Here is a 20,650-nt window from a genome sequence, read left to right on the forward strand (position 1 = left end):
GTATTATAATAGTATGTGTTTGAGGGAGAGATTATAATAGTAGTGTTATAGTAATATGTGTTTGGGGGAAGGATTATGATTGTAGTAATTTAAAAAATAATAATAGAATTTAGATTGGGTTATTTAGGTAGGGTAATGTAGGGTTGTAAGAAAGTAAAAATAGGATAAGATAGGGTTATTTAGGGATTAGAATTATTTATCATATTCCTTGGGCCAAACACGGTTTGGCCCAATTTCCTAATCCTTTTCCCTCTAAAACCTCACCCCAAACACGCCCTTACAAATTCAAAAACAAAAGAAAGAAATTGTTTCATATTAATTTCCTCGTTGTCATATCATCATTATTTAAAAGAAGAAAATTCTCAAAGGTAAAAAAACTATTAATAACTATTAGTATATTACTACTAACTTCTATCAATGATAAAACTTGCATCAATTTCTTTCAATAACAGACTTTTTATTGTCATCTGTGTGAGCAAAAAGGAATTAAATGGTTTTTGTTATAACTTGTAAATAGTACGACTCGTTTTAGCATTATATGAAGAAAAAGTGATTTTAGTAAATTGGTAGGATGATTTTAAAGTAGATAAAGGGTATTGTTGGTAATTTGGCTCGATGTTCTAAACCAATGTCTTTAAATATATGCATGGAAAAGCAAAAAGGAGTGTTTACACTATAATTCTAACGACCACTAAAGGAAAAACAAAATGGTACCTTTTGACTGTGGAAGATTTCCTAATTTTATCTTCTTTTTTCCTCCTCTTCTTATTCTATTTCTTTTATGTATATTTTTAGTTTTATATACAAAATTTTACTAAGTAGGTTTATAAAAACTATCCATTTTTGTTCGATTCAACAACAAAGTGACCTTGTCATTCCTAGATTATCACATAACTTTGCTATGGGAATGAAGTTGCTGATCCCAGTGAAAATGGAGAAATGTGTGTTTTAACTATAAAGTGGAGCGTATGAGGACGAGGGAAGTAGAACCAAAAAGATTGAGCGGAATGAAAGATAATAACGCTAGAAATCTTTTTAAACTATTTCTCAAAATTTGCAAACTTCATAGGCCATAGTAATGTGTCATAAAAATAAACAAACTTTGAACTTTTGTTACTATGTATTTAATAAACCCTTTTAACTTTTTCAAAATTTTGAAAAACTAGCCTAAGTATATTAGACATAAACTTTAAATTTATGTCGATAAAATTTTAAAGGATCTATTTGGTATGTAACTCATTTTTGTTTCAATGTTTTTCAGAAAAAAAAAAATAATAAAACAAAATAATTAAAATATGTGTTGTTATACATATTTTTCTAAAAAAGATTTCCAAAAACAACACTTGAAATAACCAATTTGGTTTTTTTTTTCTTTTTTTGTTTCAAATTTTGTTTTAAACAATTGTGAACATGAGATACACTTTTTGCCTTTTCAAATCCACAATCCAACTTTTGAATTCGAATATTAAAATTTTAAATTAAAACAAGAAATGTCTTCGAATATAGTGGAAAATAATAATTTGTTTTTGTTTTTATCTATGTAGCCTAAACTTTTTATTAAGTGTCCAATGTATTTGTGAATTTAAAAATAACAAATTAAAGACTCACTCAACATTTAAGTTTCAATAATTTATCAATGCAGAAATCAAACCTATAAGTTCCTAAAAACATATTAACATATTTATGAAATGAAGAGACCAAATAAACACAAGCTTTAAATATTATCTTAAAGGGCTTTTTCAAAAATAACAAAAAAAAAAAAAAATTATGAAAATAGAATCAATGTGTCCTCCAATAACGTTTGATAGCCATCAATAGGGACTATTTTTCTCTAAATTTTTTTTTGTCATCTTATGCAATTTCCCTTATCTTAATCATTGTGCTTTCAACTTTCTTTCAATTTGTATCTTTGTACTTTCAAAATGTTTGTTATAGCTACTTGCTACACGTCATCACATTGGTACATTCATTTTCAAGAGACCAAACGATAATAAACACTAAAAGGAAGTTTAAAACAAGAGGTGAGTTATTAATATCATTATATTTGAAATACAATGGGGAATGTAAAAAGTAAAAAATATAGAGAATCGGATCTTTGAATAGCATTTTTTTTTTTATTTAGTTGGGATTATAATGGTAAAGAGTACTTGGAAGTATGTAACCAAAAATAGTATTTGAATTAAATACAAAGATGAAAGTGGTAATGTATACTAAATTTAAAAGTTAGAAAGGTAGAATTGGAATTAATAATATGGAAATGTATTTAGTTTTAGGGAAGAAAAATTAGGTGCGCCCATAATAGTGGACATTCAAGTGCGTTGCACATGCAGCGTCAGCGTGCACTATATCTTTCCATTACCATTATGTTTTCCACTGTCCCACACCACCTTCTTCTTCTTCTTCTTCTTCTTCTTCTTCTTCTTCTCCTTCTTCATCTAATTCCCTCAATCCACGCATAATTCATCGCCTCCATAATCACACAAACAACAAATCCAAAGTTCCCATCAACCCCTTTTTCTCTCTTTTTATATAAATTCACCCATTACAATCCTTCCCATTTTCATACCATTTTTTGTTTTTGCCTCAGTAGCGCCAATGGCAGCAGCTTCAGCTTCCACTACTTTCAACTTTAACCATCTCTCCTTCTTCTTCCTCCTCCTTCTCTCCTCTGTTCAAACTGAAGCTAGAGTCAACAAATTCTTCAGTAAATTCATCCATACAGATCACGAGGAGGTTGTTCCCAACACTCTTTCCCCGGCGCCGCTCTCTGTTCCGCCTGAGACTTCTCCATCTCTAGCACCGACACCGGCTCCCGCGCCATTCTTCGATGAATCGCAGAATGCTTACGGTCTATACGGCAGTGATCCCGACACCGATGAAAACCCTCGGACGATTACCGACGTGGAAGAGGAGATTCTCGGAGGAGAAGGCGATCAGGACGAGACGAATCGTAAATCTGAGTTTCCGATGAACAATTTTGTTCAAACGAGAGATGACGAGGAGCAGTACCAGAACAAGAACTATGAGTACAACAATGGGTTTAGAAATTCCGAGTACGAGAACCACAACGAGTACAGAAATTCCGAGTACGAGAACAATAACAATGAGGGTAGAAATTACCAGTACCAGAGCAATTTTGAAGACGGCGGCTACAGGAGGAGCCGATTCGAACCGACAGAGCAGCAAGGGATGAGCGATACCAGATTCATGGAGAATGGAAGGTATTTTCATGATATTAACTCGAAGAATGACGAAGAAAATGGATCGTATGGAAGTAAGAAGAAGTATCCGAAGTACGAGTTCGATTCAATGGAGGAGTATGAGAGGAGTGAGGGATTGCTTCCTTGATGAAGAGAAGGGAGATTTTAGGGTTTAACTTAAATTTATATATGGAGGTTTTTTCTTTATATGTTGTGTGTTTACGTTTGAGTTGTGGTTGTTTTTGCACAACTTGAGTGAATATGTTGTTCTTGGATGTGATTTGAATGTAGGGAAGAAAAAACATGGTGTTTCCATTTTGGAAATAAATTCCATTATGAGATTTTATAGATTAATTATTCAATGTTTATGTTTGTTTACAAAACTTCATATGAATGAAATTGTGAAACTACTTTATGAATTTACAAGTTTAAATGTAATTTGTTCATAACAGAGAAAATTGGATTGAGAAACCGAGTTGGTTCATGTCAAATTTTATTAGAATTTAAATCCTGCCGGTCGAACCGGTTGGCATCCTCAATTTGTGGAAGAACAAAAAATAGAAGCTATTAATTAGTTCTTTAATGTTACTCTAAATATATTTGTCTAAGTTCCCCTATAACAAAAATTAGAAGCTATTAGGTTGTTCTTTTTGGTGCTCTGTCTATTTATTTTGATGATATTTTTTTTCCTTGTCAAAGTTGTCGCACATGTGTTTTGTGAGTTTGTTAATAGAGTTTTGTTAGTCGACTTTTGACTGTTTGTTGTGTGTGAAGACTTGAGTTTTTCTTTAATAAGTGTGGTGACAAATTTCGTGAGTTATTTCTACTGATATTGCATAAGAATGTGTGAACCAATATACAACTTTAAAGTCAAATCATTCGAGAAGAATTTCTCTGTCTTAAAGGAATCTTAAGGCACATTCTCACGAGAATGAAGTTCTCAAACAGAGGAGTTTAAGTTACTCAATTGAAGGGAGTTCACAAGAAGAAGAAGGAAAGATAACCTCGAGTGAGAGGGAGTCTCGCATACTTATGGTGAGTCTAAGTCTACTTCATTGATCTTCATATACTTAGGGTGAGCATAAGTAGAGGATAAAAGGAGTCTCACATCTAGGGGAGACTAGGTGTTTAGACGAGTTAGATTTTATGGTTGTCATCGTATTCATGATTAATTATAGATAAGTACAATGTTGTAATCACTTGACTTGATTATGTTAGTAAACTATCTTTCTTGCACATATTGCTCCTAAACGTATGTGTTGTATCATCGAACTCGATTAACCACTCCTGTGTGTGTTTTGTGTTACTTTATCCATGAATTTATTATCATCTATGTGATTGATATGACGTTTTGTATGACGTCTCTAATCTGTATGAAAGAACAACCTCCCAAAATTTCAAGTGAATCGAAATTTCCAATTCCTAACCAACAAATTAATTAAGAAGATAAGATTTTTAATCTCTATCTATCGGCTTTGGAAAGGAAAACAGAATTTGAGAATTACCTCCTCAAGCTCGAAATCAAGTTAGTTAGGTCCGCTTCTGTTCATACAAACTTGGTCCCCTTGGCTTGATTGGTTCTAAAATAATTTCGATTCATATCACTAAAATGTCTAATAGAAATAAAAGAAGGAAGTAAATGTTATCTATGTTCAACTAAACAAAAAAAAGAAAATGATGAACATCGTTAGTCTAAGAAATGGACAACCTTATGATAAAGTAGCTATGATAGTGTTGTATTAGTAGGCACACATACATTTATATAATTAGAGGGGTCCCTTTTTCAACTTTCTTGTTAGCTTTAGCCGTAACAAGGAAGATTCCAATAAATTTATTTCGGTGGCCCTAACTTCATTTTCCTTTTTGTTTTGCTTACCTCATGATTAAAGGAATACTTAAAAGTTTACCGATCTAAATATAATTCAACTCTACATTTGATTTTTTTAGTAAAATATACGTGTATTGATCAACCATTTGAATTACGTCCATTAAAATTGTTTTCTAATTATGTAATAAAAAACATGTAAATTATGAAAACAATACTTTTTATATTAAATAAAGATTAAAAACATTTGGAAATATAAGTATATTATGTTATATTAGTTAGATCTATTTTTTAAAACTAAAATATATATTACTTAAAATATCGACAATAAAAAGTAACAACTTCCAAGAGAGTTGTTAGTAAATTTAATGGATATTGAACTCAAGTTTTCCAAAAGCAAAGAAATATAGATTGTTATAGAAACGAGGTATACTTAAAATATAGATATCAGAAAAATTTACTAATATATATATCTCTTATAAAAACCATAAAAATGTTATTATTTATAGGTAATTTGACAAACATAAGATGGATTACATAGACATTACGCGTTATCATTTTCAAAATATGTGACAATATAGATATCCAGGAAGTAATATATGGCATTTTGATACTAAATACATATGGTAGTATATGAAAGTAATTGCTTCTCTTTAATATCGATTTAGCCATAATTAAATGAGAAGGACATATAGTAAAATGTAATATTAATTATCCAACACATTGTCTAGGACAATGATTTTATGGGCTTCATTTGTCGAAGCCCAATAAAAGAGGCGCACTCAAGAATTATTCGGGTCTATCTAGTTTGGGCTATGTTGCAAGATTGGGCCCGTTCAAAGTCCACAGAAAAGTCCATTAACTCACACGATCGAATATAACTAACCCGACCCGATTCAAGCGCGGAGAAAACCCCCTAATACACCCCAGTTTCAAGTTTCTTGCTCAGGAGGAAAAGGAAAAGCAATTCCCTTTCGCTTATTTTCTTCGGCAGAAGAACATACACAATCCCTATATCATTCGGGTCAATTTCTTCTATTTCCATTCCTCTTACTGATTTTACTTCACTCCCTGTTCTCGTCTCCTTCATTTTGCCATTTCATTCGAGGGTTTTGATTCTGCTAATCTTCTTCTCTGCTCAATGGCGCGCGACCCCAATGGCTCTGCTGGCGGCGGTGCTAGTAACAACTCCCAGCGTGAGGAGGCCACTTTGAAGGTCCCAGCGAAGGACCCCAAGAAGAAGGATGAGAAGAAGGAAGAGGATCTGGTATGTTTCATTCAATTCTTCACTAGTTAGTGCTGTTTGATTTCCAGGAAATCAGAAAAACCGAAATTGAAAATCGACGGATGGTGGGTTTGGTGTAAACTTTTTTTGGTGTACTTTGAAATTTGTCTACTCAGGTTAGCTTAAGTCGTTTCTGTACTTGTATGAGGTTAATTCGTACTACAAATTGAAGCCAAGGGGAATGCATAGATTAGTTCATGTGTCTCTTGTGTTTCCTGTAGTCAGTTGGGTATTGATCTGATATGGGTTATTTGTTGTACAGTCGGAGGAGGATCTGGCCTTGAAGCAACAGTTGGAGTTGTACGTGGAGAGAGTTCAAGACCCCGATCCTGGGTTGCAGAAAGTTGCCCTTGAGAGTATGAGGTTGGCATTTTTATTTATAATTCAGTTAATACAGAAACTGTTACTTTATAGGTATTGTACACTGAGCGTGGAGGTTTACAATTATGATATAGATAGGCCTGTCGGGTTGAATAGGTTTATGTAGAGTGTATATTTTTTTCGGGCTTTCATTTTTTGAATTTATTTGAGAATTTTTAATTCTAGGCAGGAAATCCGAACCTCCACGAGCTCTATGACTTCTGTTCCAAAGCCTCTAAAATTCCTTCGCCCACATTATGGAACCTTGAAAGCTTATTATGAAACAATGGCAGACACAGATTTAAAGGTGGTCTTCTTGATTATGGCCCCTCAATTTTTAATGTGTTTCTCATTATTGATTCAGTTTTTCTAAAAATTGTAACTCTACTTGCTTCTAAATTGCAGAAATACATGGCGGACATTCTATCAGTATTGGCACTGACAATGTCTGCAGAGGGAGAACGGGTTTGTCCGCTTTCCATAATATTTGATCGCAATATGTTTCTTTCGTTTCTTTGTTTTAATATCAGGTGTATGGAGCATTTTCTTTGCTTTTGATGTCTTTGTGTCTTATGCTCTTATGCTTATGTCTTATTCTAGCTCTATTACATATCCATTTGCAATTGCACTTACATATAAATCATTGCTTGCGAATCTTTCTCAGGAAAGCCTGAAATACAGATTATTAGGTTCAGAAGGTGATATTGGTTCATGGGGTCATGAGTATGTAAGGTGAGCGTATGGTTAGTACAACATTCCAGTGCTACTAAATATCTTTTTTTTCCTGGTCAGAGTGGCACTCGTTAGAAATATTTTAGAAGGTAGTATCTTTATTATTCTCGTTGATTTTTAATGATATTGTTACCTCAGGAACTTGGCTGGAGAGATTGCTCAAGAATACACCAAGCGACAGGTAATGGCAGTTCTATTACAATATGCAATAACTTCACTTTTCTTCTTTTCTGATCTAATTTAGAGATTATAACATAAATATGCATGCTGTCTCTGTGCTTGGTGAATTTCAATAAACTGATTCTGCATTTAATATTTTTCTACTATAGAGGAGGTGTACTTACTTCTGCTTTCCTTTTCTTTTTCCTTTGTTTCAGGGTGAAGAGGCTCCCATTGATGATCTGATGGAACTTGTTCAAGAAATTGTTGCTTTTCACATGAAAGTATGTTTATATAATAAGACGGTTGATAAACTTTGTTTGAACCTTCTTTAGACACGAAGCCATAGTTTTCTGTAGATAAGGCCATACTTTTAGCAACGCCTCTAATTAATTTTATTGATCTTCAGCACAATGCCGAGCCTGAAGCTGTTGATCTACTTATGGAGGTGAGACACTATTTTCTATTATTGTTATTATTGTTATTTTTTGGGGGGTGGGGGTGAGGAATAGGGTATGACTGACTGAATTATCCAATTGACTTATATCAGGTTGAAGATCTTGATCTGTTAGTTGAGCATGTTGACAGCACAAATTTCAAAAGGACCTGTATCTATCTTACTAGTTCAGCCAAGTATGCAAGATCATTTTTTTGAATTCTTGTAATTCATATAAATGCACTTCCTTCAGTTTTCTATATTATAGGAATTATTGTCTGATACGAATTGTTGTGTTCTTTAACTTGTTTCGGTTCTCTGTATATGATGGACGAGTGTAATGTGTTATCAATTATGTGTACGGTTGTGAAGCGAGGAGACTGATTTATTTATGTTTTACCATTCTTCTAAAGAAAATGGTTTACCTATTTAGGAGTTGAATGTTGATGTATTATATTATGACAATGAATAAATATGTTACCTCCTGTTAGACCTTTTTCAATTTTGAACAGGTCCTGTGGCTTTTTCTGTTTTTTTCTTTGGAGGGGAGGATGTTTAGACGGGTTTAGTGGTTGTGAGAGAGGCTTGGTTTGTCTAAGGTTTAATAGGTTTTGGTGTTGCTCTCAATTGGTTTAATTGTCTAGTAAGCTCAATTATTTTAGATTAGAGCTCGGTTAATTTTTTAACTTATTTTGTTGGTCTTGTATGCATTCCTGTATTCTATGATATTTTCTTGATAAGGCTAGATTTTCCATTAAGAAGTCAATAGTATATGCTTATTATTTATTTGCGAACTTATAACCTGTATGCAAACTTATAACCTCCATTAGTGTTGCTTTTTCCTTTTTCTTTTCCTTTTCTTGAATGAATTGCCTTGATTATGATATTTAACTCAGCTAAAATCACAGATATCTACCTGGACCTGATGACATGCTCGCTTTGGACATTGCATATATGATATATCTAAAATTTGAAGAGTATACCAATGCGCTTCAGATTGCTTTGTTTCTCCACAACTTGGAGGTTTTCCCCCCCATTTATTACCTTAGAACTTTTGCTCTTCTCCAATTTTTATGTAACTAGTATATTTTTACTACTTAACCATTGAACTTTGTCAAAAACCACCTATGTTTGTGTTTCTAACAATTTAATATGCCTGTTGTCAGTATGTCAGGCAGATCTATCAATCCTGTGATGATTTGCAGCGTAAAAAGCAATTTTCGTACATACTTGCTCGACAGGTAACTTTTGAACAATCCATATTTTAATTCTTATCCAATTTAATATCGATTCATTGGATCTATTTTCTGATGCATTAATGTTAGGCATTTTGTTTCCGATTTTATTTTGTATCTTATACAAAATTGATGTATTGGTTTTGGGTAAAATGCTTAGAATGTGAATCCAATGTCATAATTGTGTAGTAGTTTTAGCCGTATTGCCTTGAATTTGATTCCTTTGGGCTTGAAGAGATGGTTGGGTGGGGTACAAGATTGTATAATACATTATGGTGCATATGTATCACCATCTACCATCATAGACTGGTTACTGGATTATTTTGTGAGATACAGCATTTATGATTAATGAATGCTTGACATGACCAGTTCTTCAGTGACCAACTATTATCTATTCATTTTGTTCCACTAAAGAACTTTTTCTCAAATTTCTTTTTTACATTCAATTTCATTTCGCACAGGGCACTTGTTTTGAGCTTGATGAGGAGATGTGTGCAGATGACGATGATAGAGAGGCATTGCAGGAAATTATCAATAATTCCAAACTAAGTGAAGGTTATCTCACCCTGGCTCGTGACATTGAGGTCATGGAGCCTAAATCTCCAGAAGACATCTATAAGGTATGGGTATTCTCTTTGAGATAGTCTTTGAAAGAAAACACAATCCTTGGAATATTTTTCTTCATTTCCTTAGGATAATAAACAATATTTTCAAAAGGACAGAATGGCCTAAAAGATCAAGGGAAGAAGAAACTCATGCCACAAAGTAGTTAACGAAGGAAACCGTGTGTAGGTTGATTAAAAAGCTACTAAATACTTCATAAAGACTTGTGGAGGGCACTCCGATTATAAGTCATAATTTGTACAAGATCACAAAAGGAAGTACAGTAATTCTGTTGTTTTTGTGTGAGGAGTTGCTGTTAGCAGCCCTTTCTTCTGAGTTAACGTAAGGTTAATTGTAATCAAGGATAATTAAGACATTGCATGTCGCTTAGTTTGTACTCTTTCTTCATGTAATTTTTCATAATTTTAGATGGTTATTTCTTTTCCTGTTAAGTGTATTTTATTCCTTTTAAAGGAGTGACGATGCAGATGATCTTCATTCCCCACAATACACTGATGTTAGTTTCTTTGGCGAATTCTTTTAAAAAAAAGTTATGATAATTATTTCAAATGTATAGCACTCCTGATTCTTTAGGGAGCTATGTTAAGATTGTTTATCTCTTTAAGGTCAATTTGTAGATGGCTGTTTGATCTGTACACAATGCGGTTTAGCTTTTAATGTTCCTTAGTTGTTGAGTATCTGACAGCTGCTTGTTCATTACTTCGATATCCTTTACATTGTTTGAGGTGGTTTAGCTTGTTTTCATATAGTATGATATTTTTTTCAGTTTTGTTGTTTTCTGTGACCCATTTGAGAGTCTGAAGACAGTCAGTTTTATTCTGATCCAAAGCACAAAATTTTATATATTTCTTTTCTTTTAATTGTTTTTGTTATTCACAAGTGTTACATTCATGTTCTCATTGTACTGATTTCCATCCATGAAATATTTCAGGCACATTTGCTTGATGGCAGGGCTAGTGCTGGTGCAAGTGTTGATTCTGCTCGTCAAAATTTAGCTGCTACCTTTGTTAATGCTTTTGTGAATGCTGGCTTTGGTCAGGTAGAAGCTGTTCAATTGATATGCACAGGAAATGGCATATTATCTTGGCTTATCATTTGTTATTGTCATTCCAGGATAAGTTAATGACAGTTACACCAGATGCATCCAGTGGTGCTTCTACGGGAAACTGGTTATTTAAGAACAAAGAACACGGGAAGATGAGCGCTGCAGCAAGTTTGGTAAGTTATCATTTATAATATTTGTCTTTCCATTTTGATTAGCATCTGGTTGTCTTATCATTTTTCATCTTAACTACAGGGTATGATTTTGCTTTGGGATGTGGATGCTGGACTTTCTCAAATTGACAAATTTTTGCACAGCAACGATAACCACGTTGTTGCTGGTGCATTGCTGGGAGTTGGTATTGTCAATTGTGCTATCAAGAATGATTGTGATCCTGTGAGTGCTACTTCTTTATTGTGTAGAACGTTGGAACCACTTCAATTTTCTTAACCTTGTCATCCATCTTTGCAGGCATTAGCACTTCTAATAGAATATGTTGACAAAGAAGATGCATCGACTCGTATAGGTGCAATAATGGGTTTGGGAATTACATATGCTGGAACTCAAAATGAGCAGGTTGCCCATCTTTCTTCTTTCTGTTTTTTGGTTTAATGAATGAATTAGCCTTTTGGAAACTACATTTTTTACCACTGACCGTGCCAGTGGTGCTTTTGGGAATTTTACCACCGTCAGTGGTGCTTTGGTTTCGTATTTTGTTTGATTTCTTTTCAGGTTCTTATGTCCTTTTCTTTTTGTCCCGACATTAATTGGGTGTTTGTATATTGGAAGTTTTTTCTTCCTTTTCATTTATCAAGGAAAAGTTTGTCTTTGGTTAAAATATACAAGACACTCTACTGTATCAGTGTGTTGCCGCAGGTCAATTATTTTTTTCACATCTAATCGATATTTTTCATTGTATGTTCTTTCAGCTACGTCGAAAACTGACCCCTATATTAAATGATTCAAGAGCTTCACTTGATGTGATTGCATTCACTTCACTCTCGTTGGGCTTAATATATCTTGGCTCCTGCAATGAGGAGGTTGCTCAAGCAATTATATTTACATTAATGGATCGACATGAGAATGAATTGGGGGATGCTCTAGGTCGCCTTCTACCACTTAGCCTTGGTCTTCTGTACCTTGGAAAGCAGGTATGCCAGCAGTCGAATGTGAATACATTATCTGTTATAATTTATGATTGTTTTCTTGTCTTTTAAGAATTGACCTTGAACTGAGGTTTTGGGGATCATGCATTTTGAGGAAATTGAGGCTCTTCCTCTGTAACTCCCTTCTGTTGGTCATAACAGGAAAGTGTGGAGGCCACAGCTGAGGTTTCCAAGACATTTAACGAGAAAATCAGAAAATATTGTGATATGACATTGCTCTCCTGTGCATATGCTGGAACTGGGAATGTACTTAAGGTATGCAGCTTTGTTTATCAATTTATAAATACATTGCAGCAAGAATTAAACTGAGTTGTCTGTTTCTCACCCATTCAGGTTCAAAACCTTCTTGGTCATTGTTCTCAACATCTTGAGAAGGGTGAAACCCACCAAGGAGCTGCTGTGCTTGGAATTGCAATGGTGGCAATGGCCGAAGAATTAGGTTTGGAGATGGCAATTCGTTCATTAGAGCATCTTTTGCAGTATGGAGAGCAAAATATCCGTCGTGCTGTTCCCTTGGCTCTCGGCCTCCTTTGTATTTCAAACCCCAAGGTCAGTGTGATTTGTTCTTTGACCAAGAACCTGTTATGTTTCAATCTATTGTTTAATTTCCAAACTATGCAAAAAAGTTTTCAAGCGCTTTATAGTTTAATGAAAACAGTTAGCAGTATGGTACCAAGGTTTAAAGCATGTTGCAAATACTCATATATAAACACTCCAACGTCCTAATATAGAGAAGTCAACACAAATTTCTACTACTAATAGGGAGGCTACACCAAGCCAAGCGAAGTTTTTTGGTGAGTTGGTTTTGAATGCGGACGTTTTCATGGAAAATTTAACCGTATGATTGGATAATTTGACCAGGTTAATGTTATGGACACGTTAAGCAGACTGAGTCATGATACGGATTCGGAAGTAGCAATGGTGAGAGCAAAGCTTTGTTTATTTTTATGTCTACATTAATATTGTTGAGATTCAACGTCACAATTCTTAAATGGATGTCACAGGCAGCAGTGATCTCCTTGGGTTTGATTGGTGCGGGAACCAATAATGCAAGAATAGCTGGCATGCTTCGAAATCTTTCGAGTTATTACTACAAAGACGCAAGCCTTCTTTTCTGTGTAATGATGCTTATGAAATTTTCTATTTTGGAGTTCTCTTTCTACGTTGTAGGAATAATGAGTGTCTGATCCCTTCACCTTGTAAACGTTTGCAGGTCAGGATTGCCCAAGGGCTTGTACATTTGGGGAAGGGCCTGTTAACTCTGAATCCTTATCATTCTGACCGATTCTTATTGGCACCGTTAGTGACTGCTTTGGAGAATCCTTGTTCTTTTACTTTATCTTCTGGAAGTTGTTTTATGATCTACTGTCTTGTTTTTCATTGCAGGACTGCGCTTGCAGGATTAATAATTACGTTGCATGCATGTCTTGACATGAAAGCCATTATCCTGGGGAAATATCATTATGTTCTCTACTACCTTGTCTTGGCAATGCAGGTCAGTGTTGGTGGTTGTTAACTCTTGTTATTCTGTCTTCTAGTTTTATATTGATTTGCAGCGTTCTGACTTTCAAATATGATGTCTGACAGCCGAGAATGCTGTTGACTGTGGATGAGAATCTTAAGCCTCTCTCAGTACCTGTTCGGGTGGGTCAAGCTGTTGATGTCGTTGGACAGGCGGGTCGGCCAAAGACAATCACTGGTTTTCAAACTCACTCAACCCCAGTTCTTCTTGCTGCTGGTGACAGGGCAGAACTGGCAACTGAGAAGTACTAGATTTTGCCTTATTGTTTGTGTAACTCTCTTCGACTTTGATTAATCCTGAGCTAACTTTAGCTTATGTTTGTTCAGGTACATTCCTCTTTCGCCAATCCTAGAAGGATTCGTTGTTTTACAAGAGAACCCAGAATATAGAGAGGAACAGTAGCAAGCCATTGTAATTAGAGGAATGGTTAAATCACTGCTGATTGATATCAATTCTAACCAGCATGTTGCTGGACGGCAAAAAACATGATGCAGGATGCGGGGTTCGAGTTTAGTTATGGCCATCTTAATCTCATCCGAGCAGTGCGTTGTTAGTTTTGATGAACAGCCATGAGTTCGGAAAAATGTGCTTGAATTGATCTAATTAATGTTTTCATGGTGTTCTTATTTAGTTCCCATTGACTCGGGATCTTTTTGTATTTGATTTTTTTTGGGAATAGAATCTCTATTTGCTTAGTCTAATTTGATGCAACTTCGATGTTGATTGTCCCACCTTGGCATGATATAAAATTTTATCAATCTTTTTATTGCTTTTGGGCCTTTTGACTATTATTTTTAAGCACAAGGAGATTGAATGACCAAGTTTATGCCAATATTACGAACCTAAGTTTCGTTTTAGTTAGCCTTCTCTGGCCGCTTGTATTTCAGCTTTCTTTTGGTGGGATAAAATGATTTACTGGCTAGTTTTGCTGTCCAAATTCTCTTTTTAAAGAGAATTTAAAATTTAACGCACTTCAACGAAACAAAAACTAAAAACAAATATACTACATCATTTTAGTTTCTTCTTAAAATACCATATTTCAATCTAAATTTTATGCAAGTTTAGATTGAGAGAATGTTTGAGCTTTTGGATTTATTTACGTAAAAATAAGTTGTTAAATATTCACTTTTGTATTAAAAAGTTCTTCATAATCAACAATTTTTTGAAAAAATAGTGAAAGGTTTTAGCGAGTTCCATATTAAACATAAAGTTCAATTTAGTATCCATAACGGTTAGCCTTTTTAATTATTATTTCCTATCATTAATATTACTATTAGAGATATTTTTTGTCATAATATTTGTTATTAGAATATTATAATCAAGGTCTTTGATTATAATAAATAATTCAATGCTATACCATTTTGAACTAAATAGCCAAAAAAAAATCAAAAAATTGAAAATTAGCCGTACATCCATATATACCGGGCCAGGGGCAGAACTGTAATTAAGAGTGTTCAAAAGTAGGACAAAACCCACGAATCGAACCGCCAGCTGCACGGCCATCTTCAGCTTCCGTTCATCTCCTCCACGAAGTTCTTCGTCTTCAGCTGCTCCTCTTCGCCTCCACGTTCACGGCCAGGTTCTCTCCAATTCCCCAAACCTTCATCTTCACCGTTCAACCATCGTATTTTTCTTCCGAAAGCCTCCATTTTCGCCACCGCTTCAAAATCGGTTTAAACTGACCCACCGTTCTGAACCGGAGTAGGTTGGTTCGGTTCACAAACCGAACCGATGGTTCTTAATTTGGCCCATCAGTGTAGGGTTTAACTTCTTCTTCAACCTCGGTTCTCCTTCTCCTCTCTCTCCCTAGTTAGGGTTTTACTCAACAATGAAGGTCAAGGTGATATCCCGCTCCACTGATGAATTCACTCGTGAACGAAGCCATGACCTCCAGGTGATTAACTGGCGGGATTTATTTATTTGTTTATTTACGGTTCAATTTCTTTCTTGCTTCACGTATTGACTTTGTATTGCTTCAATTAGAGGGTCTTTCGGAACTTCGACCCCAGTCTCCGTCCGCAAGAGAAGGCGGTTGAGTATGTCCGTGCTGTTAATGCCGCGAAATTGGACAAGGTAATGTTGTGATTTGAAATATTATTTCAAGTTGCTGAGTCATTGGGAAAGTTTTCAATCAATTAGTAAAGATTCTTATGTTTTCTATGTTTTAGATGTTTGCAAAACCATTTATAGGAGCAATGGATGGGCATATGGACGCCGTTTCATGTATGGCGAAGAATCCTAATCACTTGAAAGGGATATTTTCCGGTTCGATGGATGGAGGTAAATTATTCAATGATTCAGCTGCTAGGTTAAAATTGTTAGTTTTTTCTTCCTTATAATTTCTTCCTCTGTTTTTTGTAAGTTCACAGAAGTTTGGTTGGAAGTTTTTGGGAAATTTACTTCTTTGTGTGTTTGTGTGTTTTAATTCTTGTGCTGTTCCGGTAACCATTTATAGTTGTACTGTTGTTGGGTGTTTATGTTCTAGATTTTTTTACTTAATTTGCAATAGCTTTATTTTTTCTTCATTTTAATTTGATGTAGTCTCCCTTCAGTAAATAGTACTGCAATACTCTTGTTGCATTAAAACAATGATATTAATTTGTCTTGCATTTTTGTTGTTTTATATCTCCATCAATAATTGATTTTTATGTTTACAGATATTCGTCTGTGGGATATTGCAAACAGGTAAAATGATGTCTTTTAACCTTTTGTTCTATGCAGTTTTGTTTTTATAGTGGTCAACAAGCTTGACCCAAATTAGGCTGCAATTAAAAATCTGAAAAGAAATGCTGACCCACATACATTATAGGCGAACTGTTTGTCAGTTTCCTGGACATCAAGGTGCCGTTCGAGGTTTGACTGCATCTACTGATGGACGCATCTTGATATCATGCGGGACAGATTGCACGTAAGGCCCAATTCTGTATATATATTCTTCTATTCATCGTAGAATGTTAAGTCTTTAATAAATTTTTACTTGGGACCAAATTTTTCTTGTTTGTTGTTTTTAGTGTCAGGCTATGGAATGTTCCATTTCCCACTCTGAATTCATATGAGACTTCAAATAATGCATCTGAGGTGTGTACTTGAATTATCCATGTGTTGTAATGCTTGAGTTATCTGTATTATTCCCAACTAACCTTATGAAAACCATGCGTTCAGCCTCTGGCAGTTTATGTCTGGAAGAATGCTTTCTGGTAAGCTACTAATTTTAGACAATGGTATAACCCTTTCTTTTGCTTCTTCTTATTTAAAGGTCTTTTTGAATTTTAAACCCTTAGTTTCTGATTATAGGGCTGTTGATCATCAGTGGGATGGAAATCTTTTTGCTACTGCTGGTGCTCAATTAGATATCTGGGATCACAACAGGTATTCATCACCATTCATTTCACTTGGCACTTTCTTTTCGTTATTATATATTCTGCTGGTGCTCAATTTGATATCTGGGATCACAACCGGTATTCATCGCCATTCATTTCACATGGCACTTTCTTTTCCTTATTATATATTGAAGTTATTTTTTTTTATATTTTTTTGTAGGTCTCAACCAGTGAGCAGTTATGAGTGGGGAACAGACTCAGTTATCTCTGTTCGTTTTAATCCTGGGGAACCCAATGTCCTGGCAACATCAGCTAGGTATGCATGATCTCAAATGCTAGTTTACTTGCTAATGGTCCATACATATCAATTTGAGCATAGGTCGATGGGTGGATCTTTGAACCTTGCACAATTTGAACTAAAACAAAAAAATAATGGTCAATGCATGTTATGCATTTTTCTGTTGTACAAGATCTGTCCTTCCACTATTTCCAACCCCCTCCCCCCTCATTTTGTTGCGTCAAGTTTTGGACCGTAAACAAAATTTGAGCTAATAGGTTCTGTAGGTTCTTTGCTCTTCTTCTTCTTCTCTTTTTTTTTTTTTTTTTTTTTTTTTTTTTTTTGTGGTCGGAGTGAAAGTTACTTGGGCTACTATGACATTATCTTTATCCTACTTCGCCATGACAGGGAACTGTGAATATTTGATTCAAATAAATTGTTTATGTTTTAGTAAATAGTTCCTATGGGCATTCATGGAAATATTCGATTTTTTTCCCTCTGTTTTTTACACCGAGGTAAACGAACATCTGATATTATGGATGACAGGAGTTTGGTGGTGATTAAATATATGTAATAAATCTTTGTACATGAAGTAGTGTGAATTGAACTAGCTCTATCAAAGGGAAAAAAAAAAAAAAAAAGAAAAAGAGTGAAAAGGGCAATATGGAACTAGTAATGGTATTTAATCCAGTAGAATTTTCTGTGTTGCTGATCACTTCATTTTCATCTTCATATGATGGGAGTACTTTAACCCTCTATGCTATTTTTTTTTCGTCTTGCAGTGATCGAAGTATTGCATTGTATGATTTGCGCATGTCATCCCCAGCGAGGAAAGTAATTATGAGGGTATGATGGTGGCAGTTAGTCGAAAGAGTTACTTCTTTGAAATCTTTTGTTTCGTTTCATGTATTCTTATGGGTACCTTTCTTGTGACAGACAAAAACAAATTCTATTTGTTGGAATCCAAGGGAGCCAATGAACTTCACTGCTGTAAGCACATGAATGGAGCTTTAAGATTTCATATTGCTTGATGTTGTCTTAGCTTTTTGGCTTTGTTGCTTTTATCATAATGCAGTCAATATAACAGTCAAATACTTCTTTGTTCTAACATGTATAATAGTTTAGAGCATGCCTCATTAAATTTTATAAGTAGTTTAACTTTTTATGTTCTCGTCATTCTTTTAACCATCTGGTATATTTTACGATTGCTCTTGGTTCCCTTCAGAATGATTCCTCTTACTTTATTCTTTCCAGGCAAATGAAGATTGCAACTGTTATAGCTATGATTCTAGGAAACTTGATGAGGCAAAATGTGTGCACAGAGATCATGTATCTGCAGTGTATGATACAAACTTGTTATTTTGGTTTATAAGAATTAAATAGTGCCACTCCTTATCTTCAATCTTTAGTAAAACTCGTGTTAAGATTTAGCTTTTTCTTTCAGAATGGATATTGATTTTTCACCAAGTGGTCGAGAATTTGTTACTGGCTCATATGATAGAACTGTGAGTTCCAACCCTGGTTATGTTCAACATTTTTTATCTTATTTTTCAGGTAATGTTTTTAACTTATCATGTAACTAATTTTGCAGATAAGAATCTTTCCATATAACGGGGGCCACAGCCGTGAGATTTATCATACCAAAAGAATGCAAAGGTTGCACCATTATTCTAGCCTTCTATTCAAGTTCATTATTTGTTTTGTAGGTTTATCATTTGATTGAAGCCTTCCGATGTACCATTGATTACAATACGTTTAAAGTGATTGGTGAATGCTCAAACACGAATAATGATCGTTTCTTTTTTGCTGATGTTACTGCATCCTTTTTGGATTTTTAGGGTGTTCTGCGTCAGGTTCAGCTCTGATGCAAGTTATGTGATATCAGGGAGTGATGACACCAACCTTCGGCTTTGGAAAGCCAAAGCATCTGAACAATTAGGAGTCGTAAGAATCATCTCTCTGTATTTTTGCTACGTATCTGCACTTGCTCGAGCTGGATAATGAATACGTCAATGTTTACACCCTATTTTTATTTTACAAGTTCTCTTTTGATAGCATAACGAGCTGGATAATGAATACGTCAATGTTTACACCCTATTTTTATTTTACAAGTTCTCTCTTGATAGCATAAAATACGTCCGTATATATTCCAAAACATACTCTTTTCTATTTTCAGAAGTTTTTGATCAACTTTATTTTGTACGAGCTTACATGAAAATTATAAGGCCTAATTAGGTGGATAAGGATGGTAGTCTAAAGCGATAGTATTCCATAGTTCTCTACGGTGAAATGGTTAATGTTTACAATAACAGTTGATTGGATCCTTTGTTTTAACCGTTTAGAGCTTTGATTTTGATTTATGATGGGGTGTATTAAGTGCATATTGGCAATTAGTTAAGTTGTTAGAGAAGTTTGGTTATAAATACAGCAAGGTGATCTCAAGATTGGGAGGGTCCAAGTACATCTAGCAAATGAGTTTATGGGGTTTATCTTGTTTTTCATTACGTTTATCTTTCAATACATTTGGGATTCATCAATTTACTTCTAAATTAATGTTTTCTGCAGCTTCTTCCGCGGGAGAAAAGAAAACATGAATATCAAGAGGCTGTTAAGAATCGTTATAAACATCTTCCTGAGGTTAAGCGTATTGTGAGGTAAAACTCTTGTCCGATTTTCATGCACTGTTATTTGTTCAGCCTCTATCTGCATCCTATAATTTCATGACTCCAAGTTTGATGTGTATGCATACACACGCACATTTAATCAGTTTCTCTTTTACTATGAAAGAGGATTCGTCATTGCCGTCTCTTGTTCTTAACTGCCGTTTCATATGCTGTAACAATAAAGAAACAGTAGCATTAAAAAGGGATTTTAAAACTTTGAACTCGGATTTGTCACTACAGGCATAGACACTTACCGAAACCGATATTCAAAGCCGCTGCACTCCGACGCACGATTATGGACGCCGAGAGAAGGAAAGAAGAAAGGAGGAAAGCTCACAGCACTCCTGGGAGCATTTCGACTGTGCCTCTCCGTAGGAGAAGAATTATCAAAGAAGTTGAGTAAACTAAGTTTGAAACAAGAGGGGAGAAGGGACGTTCCTTGGCTGGTGGTGAAACACTTTGAGGCACCAATACGTGTGGAAACCTTTCATAGATTCCGTCTCATGACTACTTCGACTGACAGTTGAGTTGAAGAATCATGAATGAGAGAAGGAATTGAAATTTTGCGGTGTTGTACAAATTCTTGATTGTTTTAGTTTAGCTTCATGAATTTGTTAAAGCTTATAATATTTTAGTTCAAATGTTATTTAACTATTTATAAAAGATCGATACACATTATACAGATCAGCAGATTTTGATATCGTGTGACACTTCAGTAATTTCAATTGTACTTCCAAATTTTAGTAGGATTCAAATGTGCTTATATTGTTTCGTAGTCTTTATATTAACCTTTATTTCTATCTC

General features: G+C 34.7%; 3 protein-coding genes across 3 annotated transcripts; all 3 read left to right on the forward strand.

Moving 5' to 3' along the window:
* Positions 1-2,213: 2,213 nt before the first annotated feature.
* Positions 2,214-3,619, forward strand: LOC103495646 (protein E6-like). Its single transcript, XM_008457273.3, has one exon. The coding sequence runs from the start codon at positions 2,596-2,598 to the stop codon at positions 3,346-3,348; it is 753 nt and encodes a 250-aa protein (XP_008455495.1). The 5' UTR covers positions 2,214-2,595; the 3' UTR covers positions 3,349-3,619.
* Positions 3,620-5,948: 2,329 nt separating this feature from the next.
* LOC103495645 (26S proteasome non-ATPase regulatory subunit 2 homolog A) lies at positions 5,949-14,356 on the forward strand. The gene is made up of 25 exons (XM_008457272.3): positions 5,949-6,292; positions 6,573-6,673; positions 6,857-6,977; positions 7,076-7,135; positions 7,335-7,402; positions 7,541-7,583; positions 7,780-7,845; positions 7,971-8,009; positions 8,112-8,194; positions 8,906-9,020; positions 9,164-9,238; positions 9,694-9,852; positions 10,788-10,895; positions 10,970-11,074; positions 11,154-11,294; positions 11,370-11,474; positions 11,828-12,049; positions 12,206-12,319; positions 12,398-12,613; positions 12,926-12,985; positions 13,069-13,182; positions 13,278-13,363; positions 13,451-13,559; positions 13,652-13,830; positions 13,913-14,356. Exons 1-25 carry the CDS (start codon positions 6,167-6,169, stop codon positions 13,986-13,988), a joined length of 2,691 nt encoding a protein of 896 aa, XP_008455494.1. The 5' UTR covers positions 5,949-6,166; the 3' UTR covers positions 13,989-14,356.
* Positions 14,357-15,087: 731 nt separating this feature from the next.
* On the forward strand, positions 15,088-20,621 carry LOC103495648 (uncharacterized). The gene is made up of 17 exons (XM_008457274.3): positions 15,088-15,480; positions 15,570-15,659; positions 15,755-15,866; positions 16,244-16,271; positions 16,396-16,494; positions 16,598-16,664; positions 16,749-16,783; positions 16,881-16,955; positions 17,127-17,222; positions 17,966-18,029; positions 18,120-18,173; positions 18,438-18,523; positions 18,628-18,688; positions 18,775-18,839; positions 19,022-19,127; positions 19,749-19,837; positions 20,087-20,621. Exons 1-17 carry the CDS (start codon positions 15,415-15,417, stop codon positions 20,247-20,249), a joined length of 1,356 nt encoding a protein of 451 aa, XP_008455496.1. The 5' UTR covers positions 15,088-15,414; the 3' UTR covers positions 20,250-20,621.
* Positions 20,622-20,650: the final 29 nt, after the last annotated feature.

The sequence above is a fragment of the Cucumis melo genome, chromosome 1 (genome assembly GCF_025177605.1).
Source record: "Cucumis melo cultivar AY chromosome 1, USDA_Cmelo_AY_1.0, whole genome shotgun sequence".
Taxonomy (NCBI): domain Eukaryota; kingdom Viridiplantae; phylum Streptophyta; class Magnoliopsida; order Cucurbitales; family Cucurbitaceae; genus Cucumis; species Cucumis melo.

Coding starts and splice junctions, on each gene's coding strand:
- LOC103495646 (XM_008457273.3), top strand. CDS start 2,596: ATGGCAGCAGCTTCAGCTTCCACTACTTTCAACTTTAACCATCTCTCC.
- LOC103495645 (XM_008457272.3), top strand. CDS start 6,167: ATGGCGCGCGACCCCAATGGCTCTGCTGGCGGCGGTGCTAGTAACAAC. Junction 9,021..9,163: donor TGTTTCTCCACAACTTGGAG/GTTTTCCCCCCC, acceptor GCCTGTTGTCAG/TATGTCAGGCAGATCTATCA. Junction 11,475..11,827: donor CTGGAACTCAAAATGAGCAG/GTTGCCCATCTT, acceptor ATGTTCTTTCAG/CTACGTCGAAAACTGACCCC.
- LOC103495648 (XM_008457274.3), top strand. CDS start 15,415: ATGAAGGTCAAGGTGATATCCCGCTCCACTGATGAATTCACTCGTGAA. Junction 15,660..15,754: donor ATGCCGCGAAATTGGACAAG/GTAATGTTGTGA, acceptor TCTATGTTTTAG/ATGTTTGCAAAACCATTTAT. Junction 16,495..16,597: donor TCATGCGGGACAGATTGCAC/GTAAGGCCCAAT, acceptor TGTTGTTTTTAG/TGTCAGGCTATGGAATGTTC.